Raw genomic sequence first — 16,188 nt, forward strand, 5'->3', positions numbered from 1 at the left:
AATAGAAATCTCACATATAAATATGACGAAAGTATTTCATGATGAGCAAGGGTGATGTTTCATGTTGCAAAAGAAATGTTATTATGATGTTATAGAATATTGTATTCAACATGACCCATTCTATTATTACAATGAGGGATACAAAATGGGGCATCATGTATCTATATATGTTGCAAATATGCATGCATGCATTCATAGTTTACACTATTTAGGAAGACTAGAAGGAGGACCCACAAAAATGAACCATCATGATCCCTTCTTTAAATTAACAACAAAACTCAACAAAATAAATTACCTTTTCTGTTGCGATTGCGCACACATATATATATATTATCATTTATAATACAAAGTAATACTAAAATAACTTGCAATGATGCGTATAAACAGATATTAAATAAAATTATCCACAACGGCAAGAATATAAAATTCAACAAAAGTAGCGAAAGAAAAAAACTGAAGAAACAAATTTAAAGAAAAAAAAAATTGGAGTCATGTCAAGAGAAATTTGTTTGCTGTCGACCAAAAAATCTAAAGGGTTGCTTTGTGGTACCCACCTCAGATGTATACTGATTACTGAATGACCCTTTATGCTTATAAAATCACCGCCCCCTCTTCTCTTCATACCCCCTCTCATAATCAATCTCTCTCTTTTGCTACTTTTCTTCTTCTTCTTCTTCTTCTTCTTCTTCGTCTTCCTCTTTACTGTATCTTTCAACTCTCTTTTGCGTTTAACTAAGCTTCCAAATCTAAACATATGCTATAACCCTAAAAATTCTTTTTGGCTTTTCTTTTAAGGGAAAGTGCCCTAGGTGGTGCCTTAAATTCTTAACTCGGTAGATACTTAGTGGGGTTTAGGGGGGGACACGTGGCAGGATGAAGGAGAGTGGTAGAAAACAAGGTGCACCATCACCATGTGCAGCATGCAAGCTTCTAAGGAGAAGGTGTGCCCAGGATTGTGTTTTCGCTCCTTATTTTCCAGCTGATGAGCCCCAGAAATTTGCTAATGTGCACAAGGTTTTTGGTGCTAGCAATGTCAACAAGATGCTACAGGTACCTGACTCTTTTTTTTTTTTTTAAAAAATAAACTGCATTTTACTTTTTATTTTTGTTTTAGTGACACAATTACAAGGTTGTGTATGGAAGCAGCTTCTGATAGAAACTAATCCTTCCTTCAAGAAGTTGAAGTTGCTTCCAAACATGTCCTTTAATTTGCTTTCCTTTTTTATGCTTTATGTAAACTAAACTTTTTTATTTTTTAAAAAAGAAAGCAAACAAATTAAGAAAAATGATACGCACTCCACCAATGAATCCCACCTCAACTCTACGAAAGCAAATTTTTGGGATAACTATTATTATTAATTAAAATTTTAAAGGTATTAATTAAAATATTCAATTTTTGTTTATAAAATTTATGTGGGTTTAGAGTGAGCTCTCTATCACTAAGTGTAGATAAATACTTTTATGAGAATATAGTTATTAGTTTATTTAACCACAAAAAAAAATCTCTTGCGGTCCTAAAATGAAATCAGGATTTAAATACAGTGCATTCCCACTGATGATAGAAAATCATATGATGAATATAACCGAATATTCAAATAAAATCATTTTGAAGAAAAGAAAAAGTTATTTTGAAAAAGAAAAAAGAAATATTATTATTTATTGATGAATTGACTTGACAAAATTGCATGAAGCCTCAACCTTTCCAGTTTTTTTCAAAATTTAATTTTTCATCCCAAGCTGATATCAGTGCCCCTATAGGAAAATTGTGGTTCCCACTTGCTAATTAGAGAGCTCAAGAAACTCTCTCAGGTTTTAATGGGTCAAAAGGTAATTTTACTTGTAATCTCTAGTGGGTAATTCAAATGAATGCAAGAGGGATTACGAATTTGGAGGGGGCAAGCAAAAGCGAGTGCTACAAGGTGATGATAATGACATTTTTGGACATTTAGGGCCACTGCTGGAGATGCTATAGCATCAAAATCAATTGTGCGAAAGAGAAATTAATTATTATTTTTTTTTTCAGAACAAGAAATGGTACTGCCACAAAGATGAGGAAGACATGCACCCATTAAACTCCAAATTAAAAGCTTGTAATCATCTAGATTATGACCTGATATAAGTAAAAATACTTAGACAATTAACACGTTTTATTCCTCTAATTAAGTAAAAAGACGTGGAATTAGGTGTAAATTTCTTTGATTAATAATTTACCATATCTAGCTGATGCAAGATTTTTAATTTTGTAAAAATTAAAGGAATTGCCAGTGCACCAAAGAGGAGATGCTGTGAGCAGCATGGTGTATGAAGCGAACGCAAGAGTTCGTGATCCAGTGTACGGTTGCGTTGGAGCCATTTCGTCTCTGCAAAATCAAATAGACGTGCTACAGACCCAATTGGCCCTGGCTCAAGCCGAGGTGGTGCACTTGCGGGTTCGCCAAACCGCGTCCTTGTCGAGCCACGGGTTCGGCCCGGCTAGCCCAAGCAACAGCGGCTCTCCCTCGTCCAAGCTCGTGGCTTCTCAGACCAAGCCCATCTACGACATGGACTTGGCTCATTATGAGGAATCAATGTGGACTTGTTAGCTAGCCACTTTCATATTTTATAAACGCATTTTATATATCTAGATATATTTAGAGTTTTCTTTTTCTTTTTTTAGTTTCGCTTTAATTACTGGATCATTACTATACTTTTACATGGGGTTATGGGTCTTCGTCATAATTATAATTAACTGTATTTTGTATATAAATTAACTTTATAATTATAATTATAGCGAGAGTTATTTTAATGTAATCATGTAGTGGGATTGTGAGTGCCAACTTTTTTAAATTTCTCGTGGGATGGAATTAATTTATGTTGTGTTGGTGTACCTACTGTTAGCATGTCAACCACTGAATCGGATCTGTTTCGATGTCGTATTATTTTATGTTTGTTTTTAATTGGTAATCGTCAATTTTTTTATAAATCTTGTTCTTTGTTGAATGGTTTGATTAAAATATAAATCTCATTGCTTTATTGAATGGTTTGAATTCATTTAATCAAATGATCAAGAAGAATCATAATATCATAGCTCATTAACATAAAAGTAAGAATAACTTATTTAATTTTTTTGCACTAAAAGCAAGAGGTCTATGTAGCCAATATTCACATATGTAAAAAGTGTGGATGTCTGCACATTTTTATGATAGTGTAGCTCAAATTTGTATTTAAACACAAGTAATTTTGTCTCTAGAGAATTATTGTTTAGATACGTGAAGTGCATTAAATCTAACAAATGTCAAATCGATCTCTACACATAATTAAGAGAACTCCAATTGATAGAAATATAAGAAATATGTAGTTTGTTTGTATTTTCTTTTCTTTGAAATTGTTTTACTTAATTTTTGTTTTTGATTATCGCCTATAAAAGGATTTCTCTTTTCTTTTTCTTTTTCATGAAATATATATTTTTTTTTAAAAAAAAGAGAGATTTTAAGATAATTTAGAGGAGAGTGTTTGCTATATTTTTAATCAATACGATAAAATCAAATATTTTAAATTGTAAATATAGACTATTTATCTAATTCACTGATGTCTTGTAAAGAATGAAAAATTAGTTCGAAAAAAGAAAAAAAAAACATTGACCTTATGTGTATATATCTTTATCAACCTATACAATTCAAACTAGGGATGGCAATGGGCACCGCCCGCAGCGGGTTTGCCATTACCAAACCCAAACCCGCACAAAATTTAAATTACCAAACCCACCCGCAACCCGCAGCGGGTTTTAATTTTTGTACAAAAACCCACCCGCAGCGGGTTTTAATAATTACCAAACCCGCAATGGTATCCGGCGGATTTTTTGCGGGTTTCCGTATTTAAAATCACAAATGTTTAATATATAAATTTATAATAATAACCTCAAATTCCATATAACATACTTAATTTTATATTTAAATAATGTAAATGAAAAATTAAAATTTCCACATCAATTCAACACAAATTCTCAAATTTAAGTATAAATTACACAAATCCATTTAAAAAACACAAACTAGTATCTAAAAATAATAATTACATTTCATATTATCATTTAAAACAAGCTCCAAGAGAAGATATTCATTTCATTCACCGCCATAAGCACCCATCCAACACAATGCCTATAATAATAATTAAGATTAATATTTTCAAATACTAATTCGAAGGAAAATGCCTTTAGTTTTCTTTAGATTATGACTTTAGAATAAGATATAGGCCACATACACACATACACAACTTTGAGCCTTTGGCTATTTGGTAATTTAATTAATGACATTATTTTCTTTATACATTTTTAGATTAAAATTAAATTAAAAATATTTGAAAAAAATATTGCGGGTTTGGTGGATATCCATGCGGGTATCCACCGGATATAAAGTTAATACCAAACCCACCCGCATCCATGTGCGGGTTTTAATTTATAATACTAAACCCGCCCGCAACGGGTAAAATTACCCGCAACGGGCGGGTTTTGGCGGGTGGATTTGGGCGGGTTTGCGGGTTTGCGGGTACAATTGCCATCCCTAATTCAAACCCACAATTATGATGAACTCTTTAATGGATTAGAAACAAGATAGAGTAACTAGGCTTGTGGTGGTTAATGTGGCCTAAAGCCCTTTTACACTCATTTGCCCTTGAAAAATTGAAGCCTGATTTGTTATTCAATCAATCATCAAATCTACTAGAAGAAAGATTGATAATTATTAGGTCATTATTTCTTTGGAATTTTGAAGCATCAAGCATGGGATCCTAAAATAAGATGACTCTCTCTCTATCTATCTCTTAATTATCTCTAGAATGCTCTCAAGGTCATGCTGAAACTCCGTCAACAATTAGCTGTTATAACAGTTAATATCAAACCCAAATTGCACCAGAATCAGCCACGTGGATAGCGGCTTTGCAATGAACTTGATTGTCCTCTCACATGTTTCATCACGTGCATCACTTAAATCTTTGATCAAAACGTCTTCATGTGTTGTCGTTTTGATGTTTAAGTGAGTTACATGTCCAGCTCATGATAACTTGAAACACATTAGTAAGCGAAATGACGTCGTTTAATAGGTCCAAGTTTTGAATTCAGCAAATTGTTCCACATTTATCCACCTTGAATCGAAGCTCCTCTTCCTCTGCTTTCTGTTGGAATGCACAGACCAGCAAACTCATGGTCTTTTTCTTCTACTGTGGTAGCACCCCCATTTTGTTCTTTTTTCTTAAACTTCTTCTTTGAACAATTTTTCTTAAAATGCCCTTCTTTGTGACAGACGAAGCATTTCAGATTCTTGGTTTTAGCCTTGGTTTTTCCCTGCTTCAAGAGCTACTTCAAACATTACCATTTTGATGTTTTAGTATTCGTCTCCATTTGATATGGCAAATGTGCCTTACGCAAATGTTGTTGGATGCCTAGAAATCTTAAGTTAAACCGCTCCTCTCCATCCCCCCACACCCAACATATATGAACTACGTTAGACCTAATAAATGTTAAATTGACCTTTACATAATTTGAAAAGAGCTCCAATTAATAAAAATATATGAAATATGTTGTTTATTTGTTTTGCCTTTTCTTTGAGATTGTCTTACTTAAGTTTTATTTTTTCGTATCGGCATAAAGGGATTTCCTTTTTTTTTTTTATAAAATACTATTGTAAAAAAAATAGTACAATCGCTTAATCATTATAATGGCTTATAGCAGAGTGTTTGCTATCTTTTTAATTAATATGATAAAATCAAATACTTTAAAGTGTAAATACATACTATTTATCCAATTCACTGATGTGTCTTAAAGAATGAAAAGGTTAATTAGAAAAAAGAAAAAATAAAATTCGTTGACCTTCTCTAATGGGTTAGAAACAAGATATAGTAACTAGGCTTGTGGTTGTTAACGCAGCCGAAAGCACTTTGACACTCATTTGCCTTTGAAAATTTGAAGCCTAATTTCTTATTCAATCAATCAGCAAATCTACTAGGAGAAAGATTGAGAATTAGGTCATTGATTCTTTGAAATGTCGAAGCATCAAGCATGGGATTCTAAGTATATTCCACCTAAAAAAAAACAATCATTTCGCTATATGTTTAGACTTTTTTGATGAAGAATTTTTAGTAGTAGTTTACCGCACATGGTATGGTTGGAGAAAAACACCAATTGGAAAATTTGAGCCCATTGGATTATCTCAATAAAAACCACTTGTTCACAGCGGCTAATCTTTCCTTCCGTTCAGGCCTAAACATTTGGAGATTTTCTGATTGGGTAAATTTTTCACTTTCCATTCATTTACAATCATTTTTACATTGTTTCATTCATGTAATAGATTGCATCTTTTTTTAGATTTAAGTGAATTTATTTATTTATTTTAAGCATAATGAATGCATTTTAGATAAACCAAGGTGTTCGTAAAAATTTTTTTTTTTCCTTTTAAAGAAACTGTACTACAAGAATGCTCTATAATAATAATAGTAATAATAATTAAAAAGAAGGAAATAATTGGGTTGTTAAGATCAAGTTTACCCATAAGGGAATAAGAGAGGCTTTACAGCTGTGACTCCCTAAAAGAAAGCATAAAGCCAGAAACCAACAATAAGACTTGAGCTGAGCCTACATCCAATGCAATGCAAGTATGCAATTGAACATTTTTTTTTTTTGGGTAAATAAGAAGTTGAAATCAAAAGGCTGAGCTATGTAGCTATATAATACAATATGAAATCTACTTGAAATCTAAATACATACATTAAGGGCTTGTTTGACATGTCGGATTAGATTGGATCAGATCATATAAGATATGATTGGATTGGATATGATAATACTATATTATATATAATATTATGTTGTATTTGGTGCAACGTTGGATTAAACTATAAATAATCATATCTTGTGTTTGGCATTTATCTCCCAAATAACCCCATTCATTTTCTTCTCCAAATAAACTCTCTCTCTCTCTCTCTCTCTCTCTCTCTATGTTCAACTATCTCAAGGGTTAAAATTAGTAGAATTAAGAAATTATTTATAATGATAGTGTTGAATGGACAGTCTATTATAAAATACGATTGAGAAAACAATTACAGGATATTATTTAAAGGAGAAGTAAATGATTTATGGAGGGCACGAGGTTATCTTATATCTTGTGTTAGACAGACACAATAGTTTTTGGATCTTTTGTCGAATCCTATCAAACAATTTCTAAGGCTGAACTAATCTCATTGAAAATTCTTCACTTTAGGCTTTAGCTTTTACTCTGTTAACCTTATTCAAAACATCACCATAACATTGATGACTACTAATCGTCTGATCATCACAGCCATCGTTATAATAATGGTCATTAACATTAGGTTCGATAGCAATAAGATTGCTTTGATTCTCACGGTGACTTATCGCCTCTGCATTGAGATGGGTAATAAACGTGTATTGACTAAACTTCTCGATATCGACGAGTACGAGCTCTTGCAAGACCGGCATCGTTTTTGAAGTGAAAGAGAATTCAAAAATGAAAAATAAAATGCAAAGAGATGGAGGATAGTTTTGGAATCAACATGGGATTCTGAGAAAGTAATCTATGACTATACGTAAAAGAATTTACGTGGAACACTCACAAACGGGGTATTTTCAGGAAGTTAGAGGGGTGCTAACAGCGTTCTGTTCTGGATTGGCCCAGTTCTTGCTATTTACTATCAGGCGCATTCTTCAATCCATTATTTATGGGTGACTTATTGGGCTAATAATCGGCCGATATAATACTTCCGTGGTTTCCGTAGCTGCGAGGTAAAAGCTTCTTTGTTTTTAAGCGTAACGTTCTTTATTTTTCAAAAACAAAATCTCTCTTTTGTAATTTACTTCAGTAATTAAACTTAATTTAGTTAATTATCATCGTCCCTATATTTTTAACACATTACCTTCCGTCTCCCACTTAATTAAACACCATTTTGAGCTAATGCTTACTCTCTATTTTCTGTTGTCATTTCTTTCTTTCTTTCTTTTTCTTCCAACGTAAAAATAACATGGAGATAGAGTGGCACATGAATGTGAATAGCAAACGAGAATTGAGTTTGATTTGATCAGGATCAGGATCAGGATCAGGATCGATCAAATTCACAAACTTTAGACACATAAAATTTCCCTCTCCCCATTCCTCAACCAATTCCCAGAAATCCAGGCATCCAGCTTTCATTTTTCCTCCCTTACTGTCAGTCCCCTGCTCTGTAGTCCCACTTCTGTGTCCAAGAAAAAAAATCATATCAATCAATTTTATGAACCCATTTTATGAACAAGTTACTGAATGTGCAAATCTCGTCAAATGTATTTGCAACTATACATGATTAAGATTTAATTTCACATCTATTCCTATCCTTGCTAAAATTACCAATCACAACCAGAAAACCCAAGATTTGCTGCACTCAATTATCAGGATCAGGATCAGTATAAAAAAACATCACCAGAATTACACATAATCAAGTTTACAAACTTTAGATACATAAAATTTCCCTCAGTCCGGCTTTCGATTATTCCTCCATTTCTGTCTGTCCCCTGCTCTGCAGTCCCACTTGTGTGTCCAAGAACAAAATTCACATCAACTGAAAATACAACAACCCAGCTACCCTTGTCTAGAACTTCACATTCCATACACCCCAGGCCACAACTATGATAGATCATCTCTTATCCTGATAATAAATTATGATCCAAATATTTAATTTTGATTACTAATAAGGCTTCGCTAAAGATACGATTAAGAAACAATAAACAATGGGTAGTAATAGTTTGATGTTTATTCATGTAACATTCAGACCTCTCTCACACACACACACACACACACACACAAAACCGCACCTTATCAATTTGCACGTCTTTGTATGAACTTTCCATGAGAAGTTTTAACATTATTCAAGTACATCCATAATTGATAATTCCATGATAAATCACACGGCCTCAAATTACACAGGCAAGTAAGCAACAACACATGACACATAATAAAAATGGAAATGAAAAATTACAATAGAGAAATTGAGAGAGCCAAGTAGTGATTACCAGAGGAGATAGAAATAGATAGAATGATTAAACGTCCTTGACAACAAGTTCACCATTAACGAACTCTCTGTAAGCAGCAACAGGCCAGCTAAAACCTCTGAAGACCAACCTGGAAGCCAAAGGAACATCAATGATGATCTCCTTCATGGCCGGCTTCTTTTCCCCGCTAATGGCGATCAAGTAGCTTCTGCCAACCCACCCGATCCATCCAGCTATGTACAAAAACAACAACCCCGGAGTGATAAACTCACCCCAGTGCCTCTGGTCACCGCTCACAATCAGATGCGGCAACCCATCTGACCCGCACAGCAACCCGTACTTCCCGTAGTTGTCAAACCGCCGTTTTGTCTTCTCCATGGTGGCTTTGATTGCGAGAGCCGGGGCGCTGTCGGGAGCGTACAGTTTTAGTGAAGACTCGAGCTTCTTGAGCTGCTGCTTCTCGCGCTTGGCGAATTGTTTGGACTCTTTGCAGGGGGTGAGGCCGCTGATGTCGGCAACTGCGGGCTGTGGGGCTGATAGCAGAATTGAGGAGAGTGCAAGGGCTGCTGAGAAAGCCTGGAGCGGCTTGGCGGCCTTGCCAGAAGAAGAAGAAGTCTCTTCAGAACCAGCGGAAGAAGAGCACGTGATCATTTGTTTCGATAATTTTGCATGGCTCAACTGAGAGTTTGATCTTGGCTTCAATAGGGGTTTTGAAAGATTTGTTGGAATTGTCAGAGACATCTTCTTTTTCCTTTTCTTCTTTTCTTTCAGGGTGAGAGTGTGTGTGTGTGTGAGTGTCTAATGGAGAAGCGGAGATGGACGTGAAATGATTTTGTCAGTGTGGATAGATGGTTTTTAGATTCTGGGAGAGGGAGATAGATTAGTGGTTGTTATGTCAAGTGGGGGTTGGATAAGGTGAGACGGAGCGAAGGAGCTGAGTTGGATGCATGTGATTGGTTGAGATGTTTTTGCTTGTGGCGTTTGTGTGATTCTCCGTCTATCTTTTCTGAAGAAATCCCTTTTTTTGGATAAGAGATCTTCGCTATTGGCCCATGGGTTCGTGTGCTTCACATGAACCAAGGCTTTGATATCTTTTTAAGTGTCCGTCAGTAATAATATAGCCGATTTCAAAACTTAATTTCTTAGTACGATTAAATCTCACGATTTTAAAATTTTGCCCGACTTTAAAATCCAAGATCAAGAAACTACTACTGTCAATTGAACTTGAATTGTTGATTATTATGAGATTAATTCTACCATCCATCACAATAGCTCTGCTTTCAACCTTTCAAAATACATGCAGTAATAATAGCAGAAATCTACTGTTCAATATAGTAATGAGGAAATAAATATCTATCATATATACTTTCGTTATGACTATTACTTTCCCGATAGCTGCTAAGAATCTGAAACTAACCCAATCAACGACCGGACTGTACAAACAATCCTTCAACAGAAAAAATAAAAAATAGGCATAATTAAAGATTCAAGATAGATATAAAGAAAGTTGTCCTAATTGGATCTTTAAAACCCACCCTTAGATCATTGGTATTAACAAATGTAAAAGAAAATGAAAAAAAATTAAAATTAATTCCAACAAGTGTGTCAGATAAACTGGTAAAGCAAAAACACAGGTCAAAATCAAACTAAACATCTGTAGGAGTTCTCAGTTCCGCATGCTATGTTCAGAGGAAAAAAGGAAAACATTCTGCGAGTGTGGGGCACATAAATTTCTTTTCTTAAGAGTTTTAGAAAAAAGATAACAAAAATCTAAGCAAACATATAAAACCATCAAATAAACGTGGGTCCACGCCACGCTCTTGAAGTCGAAAACAAAGAAAATCCCTCACTTTTCAGGGCTATTTCATTAATGATTACGCAGATTGAAGCATCCTCATTCCTCAACAATGTTTTACAATAAAGATATGAACCATTATGAGCCATTACAGGCAATGCAAAATCAACCTAGTTGCGATACAATAGTCAACGGTTTGAGCATCCAAAGCTGAGACCGGCCAGTTTAAATAATCAGTGTCCAGAAGTTCATACCAATGGTCAGTCATCCGTGACCAAATAATATAGCGAACAAACCAACTACAGGTATCATTTTCCCTCACAAATGGTTCTCTTGTGCATGCCTTCTGTACTCCCTATCGCTATAGCTAGGCCGACTCATCTTGTGTCCATCTTCTATGTTATCATGGTTGTAACTTGACATGTAATCGTGCTGCTTCTTTCCTTCTGACTGCCTATCCACCGGGCTCCCAGCCTTTCTCTTTCGACTGTTCAACATGGGGGAACCATCAACCATTTCCCCTTCTTCGGCATTCTCAGCTTCCAATCCCCTTGACGAGTGTCCTTTTGTGCCCAAGTGATTCCCATCTCCAACTTCCCCGTGGCCCTTACCATGATCGGAATTCTCATGTGATTTTGACCAGCTTTGCCTTTGCTCCCGCTTCATTTTCTCATCGTCAACTGGTATTTCAATATCTTCCAGCTCCCTCTCAATTAGATCATCCTCATCCATAAAATCTTTTTTCCTCGTTGGTTCACCACGAGACTTCCTTCTTTTCTCTCGTATTGCCTTCACCTTATCCTCATCGATCATCTTAATAGCATCTTTAGGGGACTGACCCACAGGACCTTCCCGAATATCCAGATTTCGACCACCAATGGCGCTAGATTTATGTGAGGCACCATCATCCCTCCACTCTCCAGCTTCTGCATTGTTATGCCTTCCTCCTGCCCTTCCTTGGTCTTCAGCAATTCGCTCCAAAGCGGACTTGGATTTATTTGGAACTTCTCTCACGTTCTCCTTTTGAGACAACTGCTCATGATGCTGATTATCTTTGGTTTCAGCATCTGCCTTATGATCAGTAATAACACTACCCATTTCCCCGCTTCCATCATCATTACTTTGATTATTTTGGGCTGTTCTTGATGATGCTCCATTGTTTTCTGGATGTGAGTGTTCAGTTGCTGAACGGGATGAGGTTTGCTTTGAAGCCTGTTCCTCAGCTGCTGCTGGAGTTTTTTGCGGACGATGACTTGACGCACCACCAGCACTTCCTTCCACTTCACTACCCTGAGATTGAGGCACTCTGTTTTGCTCGTAAAGTTCCAACATTTGATTGCTAACCTCTGCAAAAGAAAATAACCATTATGAATCAAACATAATCAACACACAAGCACATAACAAAGGAGTAAAGGACACAAAAGGACAGCCCATCTAGCAGTCAGTACCCATGGCAGATCAGTTGGCGTATCTGCTTCTTGTTAAGTTTTTGACAAAATCTGATTACAGCATTATCCGACATTAAATAATCTATTTTACAGTACATAATGTTCTTTTCCAGCTTTCCATCAATAATTGATAAAGAAGGATCGCTACAATCATCTGGTAAATATAAACTTTTAACAAAAATCTCATGGGTCAGATGCCACTAACAAACAACCATATGCAGCATTAGTGCCATGGGGGGTGTTTGAGGTCTGTCCCATTGAGTCCAACACTATTTACCATAAAAAATAGGGGAGGATACCAACCCTCCAATTGGCGTGGGGTGACATCAAATTCTTGCCACCAGACCTTATCACCATCAGATGGAAGCTTCACTTTGAGGAATTTCGCAGCAAGGAAAATGGCACCTGCCGCAATATGATGAGGCTTAAATTGCAGGCAGAGCGAAGTCCTCAGCCTGCAAGCCGCTTTCCAGTGTGTGAAGATGAGAAAGAGCAGGAAGCAAAATATTAAAATCTAAAACAACAGAGCATCCTAAACATACCCATCATTCACAAAGTTCCAAGCAACTTGAGCAAGGGCGTTCTGTGCAACCTTGAATTTCTTTATTGCTTCAACAAGGGGTTTATAAGGATGATGAACATTTAGGTCAAATCCTAAAGTGGCAAGTACAACCCTCTCACCAAGTAAAATAAGCTCCTTTTGTTGTTCATATACCTCCTGCACGTTAAATGAGAATAGCTAAGACTAGAAGAACACATTAACCAAACTAAAGGTTTTTTAAAAAAAAACGAAAAAAACAGAACCAAAAGGATAAATGAAACTAGCAGGGAGATAATTTACCAATGGTACAGCTGTTGGAGATTAGAAAAGTGAATTCTGTGTAAAAATATTGAATCAAAAGGGAAGTGAAAATTTTCTGACAATGGACAAAGAAAGGAGAGGAAACTGCCCTGGTACAGAACAATGTAAATAGGTTTCTGCCAAATTATTAACGAATCCCGGAGCAGAATCATTTTCTTAAAATAGAAAAAAAGAAAAATACATGTAGTCTACTAATTGTTACTGTCCTCATGGTCAATTTATGTCTAAACCTTCAGTGAAAATGCAGCATTAGTGGAGCGAAAGATTATGCAGAAAGGGAATTTTTTAAATGAGAAAGAGAGAGAGAGGGAGAGGGAGACAGGACAACAAGGCTAAGTGAAAGCAACAACTCAAGATAGCAAACATCAGAATTGGGAACTACAGAAAAGATTGGTGAAGGCAACATTAGTATGAAAAAAACCTTCTGTTGTCTGATCCTCTGAGGTGCAGTGGAGTCCTTCTTGTGTATAATCTCATAAGAAACAATAATAACATCCTTTAGTGGACGAGGGGTCTCCTCAACTTTCCCAGCAAGGAACATACACACAGTAGCAATGGTCTGCAAAATAAACAAAGAACTCAGGCGGTAGAACAGATAAATATTCACGTTCTAACATGTCTTTGCTGCACTCAAGCTCTTACACTAACTTCTCTCTTCAATACAAGAATACATCTGCATCTGTTTCAAATTATACATTTGTAACTAGATCTTCATCAACATTCAATTCATCAGACTAAGAACATAAAATCTTGTTAGATGAATATCAGAGAAGACTATAAAGACTTCTGCAAGCAAAACAGAGTCAACATCATAACAAAAGAGACCAAATCATTAATATAACTTGACAGAGCAGAAATTTTAGATTTCTAGCTTCTTTTTGGGCCTCAGTTACTATGGAATTTCAAGATCTTATTTCTTCTTCATTCATCTAAACTGGGAAGGGGTGTTGACTTAATTATGTGTTTTTGAGTTTGTTTTTGTTGTGCAATCTTATAGTCATATAGATCCTATACTTATGAAATCTAATTAGCATTCTATTCTACAGATCTTTTTGTGATGTAAAGGGGTTCTTTTTTCGTGGACATCTTGTTCATTTTTTGTACCTGTTTTTTGTCTTAATACAAGTTTCTTTCTTTCCTATAAAAAAAAAAAGTAATGATACAGCCACAAACTCTTGTACAAATTTATTTTGTACAAACTGATGTGGCATGATAAGATTGGTTGAATTAAATATCACTTGGCCCACATGATTTGTTTTTATTAATTTATATTTTCATTCAACCAATGAATTAATGCCACGTCAGTTTGTACAAAATAAGTTTGTACAAGAGTTTGTGACTGTATCATTACTAAAAAAAAAAAGGCACAAAAATAGAAGGAAAATGAGCACCAAAAAGATTCCTTTTGCTCCTCACAATAAGACCTCTTTTTGCAAAGTTAAGGATAGTAATAGGATAATTTCAAACCCAAGCCTTCTCCTCGGCTAGTTGGCATCTATACGACAAAACAAAGTAAATATTCCTTATACACTGATCTTGGTTTTGAGTTGATTACACAATTTTTACCACAATCAAATCAAGTACAGTTTTGCATCATATAACACAAATTTGCATGCTGCTCTCTCATATAAAATGAATCATAAGTTTCAAAAATTGTCCAAATAAGATAATATTATGTGAAAACACAGAAACCTCTGAACAAAAACACACATATACATAAATAACCAGTACATAATATGAAAAAATTGGAAGATACACATGTAATGGCAATGAAACAATTGAATGAACTTGGAGGAAGTAATCTCAAATTGCATTTATATTCGAACTAATACAGAGAATAATAACCTCATAAGTAAAAAGTCAAAAGTCCCCCCAAGCCGATTGATGAGTTTAAAAAAATCATATTTCCTCTAATTATTGTTTTGTTACCTTAAAAAATGAAAAATTCCAATGTCTATTAAACAAAAAACTAGAATGCAGCATAAAAAACAACACATTTTTTAACAAAAATCTTATGTACAGGGTGCTATGTCATTTGTTTCAGGTGGTTTTACCAGCGTAAATAACTTTCAATTACCACAGGATTTATCTTTGGTTTGCACATGGATGCTACTTTTGTACATTCAAAAAGGAAACTTAGGAGGTTTAATTATATTAACCATGGTTCTATTCTTCAAAACAATTATGTTCAGATGAGGATTTTTATTTGGTTAAGCATTACATAAAAGCAAGAGACTTGAAAGATATGCATAAAATAAGAATCATACATACAAAGTATGGGTCAAACAAGTTTATAACTCTCTCTACGAACACTAGTAAATGTAATTAAAATGAGACATTACAAGCAGTAAATACATCAAATTCCATAAAAGGGAAAAAGGGAAGAAATTCTAGCTAACATAGATGAGCAGAACATTCAGATTACATATAGAAAAGCTCCAGATTCTGAGCAAGCACATCACACGCGGCAATTAGATTACAATTACATCAAAAAAGCAAGTTCCAATTTTGTGGCATATCACCGCTACCAGAGACCCCCCTCTAAAATAGCACACAAATGGCCTGTGTCTTTTCCTTCTAATAAGTTGCACTGGACAACACACAACAAATACATGTTTTCCAGGTCTTTTCAACATTTTCTGATGATATTAAAATATTTGTCATATAAGTATTAAAAACGAATTTACAAAATGTCCATGACTAAAATACATGATTCTTTTTGGAAGCAAGTATTTCAAAAACCATTTTCCAAATTCAGCTGCATTTTAAAAGCTATACATAGTCTGTTCTTGGAACACTGCATGGTTTAAGCTTCTCATCTAGAATTCCACAGTTAGCACCAAACAAAAGCACTTATTTACAGAGGCATTCTCTACAACCACAACTGATGCAAGCTCCCAACAGATTAAGGATTAAGATGAGGTAAATGACTAGTATTGATCCAAAACGAAAGTAAAACTCACCCTTCTGTCATTCTTTGCATGTGATTGACGAATGAAGAACCGATGACAAAAAATTATTGCTGTAGCTATAGTACCTGGGGTCTGCATATAAAGTTATTTCAGTAAATATTTTCAATTTC

The 16,188-nt window shown here is 35.0% G+C and overlaps 3 protein-coding genes across 6 annotated transcripts in view; 1 reads left to right on the plus strand and 2 right to left on the minus strand.

The window, feature by feature from the left end:
- Nucleotides 1-637: 637 nt before the first annotated feature.
- Nucleotides 638-2,769, plus strand: LOC18051896 (LOB domain-containing protein 4). Its single transcript, XM_006448701.2, has 2 exons — nucleotides 638-1,050; nucleotides 2,256-2,769. Exons 1-2 carry the CDS (start codon nucleotides 874-876, stop codon nucleotides 2,580-2,582), a joined length of 504 nt encoding a protein of 167 aa, XP_006448764.1. The 5' UTR covers nucleotides 638-873; the 3' UTR covers nucleotides 2,583-2,769.
- Nucleotides 2,770-7,945: 5,176 nt separating this feature from the next.
- On the minus strand, nucleotides 7,946-10,000 carry LOC18051897 (photosystem I reaction center subunit III, chloroplastic). Of its 3 annotated transcripts, none has more exons than XM_006448702.2 (2): nucleotides 9,023-10,000; nucleotides 7,946-8,211 (listed from the first exon to the last, which is right to left on the minus strand). In XM_006448702.2, the coding sequence occupies exon 1, from the start codon at nucleotides 9,740-9,742 to the stop codon at nucleotides 9,050-9,052; it is 693 nt and encodes a 230-aa protein (XP_006448765.1). In that variant the 5' UTR covers nucleotides 9,743-10,000; the 3' UTR covers nucleotides 7,946-8,211; nucleotides 9,023-9,049. The 3 variants fall into 3 exon arrangements, with proteins under 3 accessions (XP_006448765.1, XP_024047778.1, XP_006448766.1); XM_024192010.1 differs by having other exon boundaries at nucleotides 8,018-8,208; XM_006448703.2 differs by lacking the exon at nucleotides 7,946-8,211 and adding an exon at nucleotides 8,386-8,658.
- An 827-nt stretch (nucleotides 10,001-10,827) lies between these two features.
- Nucleotides 10,828-16,188, minus strand: part of LOC18051898 (cyclin-T1-5) — a 7,943-nt gene continuing 2,582 nt past the window's right edge. For both annotated transcript variants that reach the window (XM_024190278.1, XM_006448704.2), the window contains 5 exons: nucleotides 16,070-16,150; nucleotides 13,528-13,665; nucleotides 12,787-12,962; nucleotides 12,548-12,699; nucleotides 10,828-12,142 (listed from right to left, as the gene is read on the minus strand). In XM_024190278.1, coding sequence (XP_024046046.1) covers nucleotides 11,115-12,142; nucleotides 12,548-12,699; nucleotides 12,787-12,962; nucleotides 13,528-13,665; nucleotides 16,070-16,150 — 1,575 coding nt within the window. In that variant the 3' untranslated portion in view covers nucleotides 10,828-11,114. The remainder of the gene's footprint in view (nucleotides 12,143-12,547; nucleotides 12,700-12,786; nucleotides 12,963-13,527; nucleotides 13,666-16,069; nucleotides 16,151-16,188) is intronic.

Source organism: Citrus clementina, unplaced genomic scaffold (genome assembly GCF_000493195.1).
Source record: "Citrus clementina cultivar Clemenules unplaced genomic scaffold, Citrus_clementina_v1.0 scaffold_2, whole genome shotgun sequence".
Taxonomy (NCBI): domain Eukaryota; kingdom Viridiplantae; phylum Streptophyta; class Magnoliopsida; order Sapindales; family Rutaceae; genus Citrus; species Citrus x clementina.

Bases quoted from the DNA above. Each gene is read 5' to 3' on its own strand.
- LOC18051896 (XM_006448701.2), top strand. From the start codon at position 874: ATGAAGGAGAGTGGTAGAAAACAAGGTGCACCATCACCATGTGCAGCA. The intron at 1,051-2,255 runs GTACCTGACTCT...TAAAAATTAAAG, and splicing joins ATGTCAACAAGATGCTACAG to GAATTGCCAGTGCACCAAAG.
- LOC18051897 (XM_006448702.2), bottom strand. From the start codon at position 9,742: ATGTCTCTGACAATTCCAACAAATCTTTCAAAACCCCTATTGAAGCCA.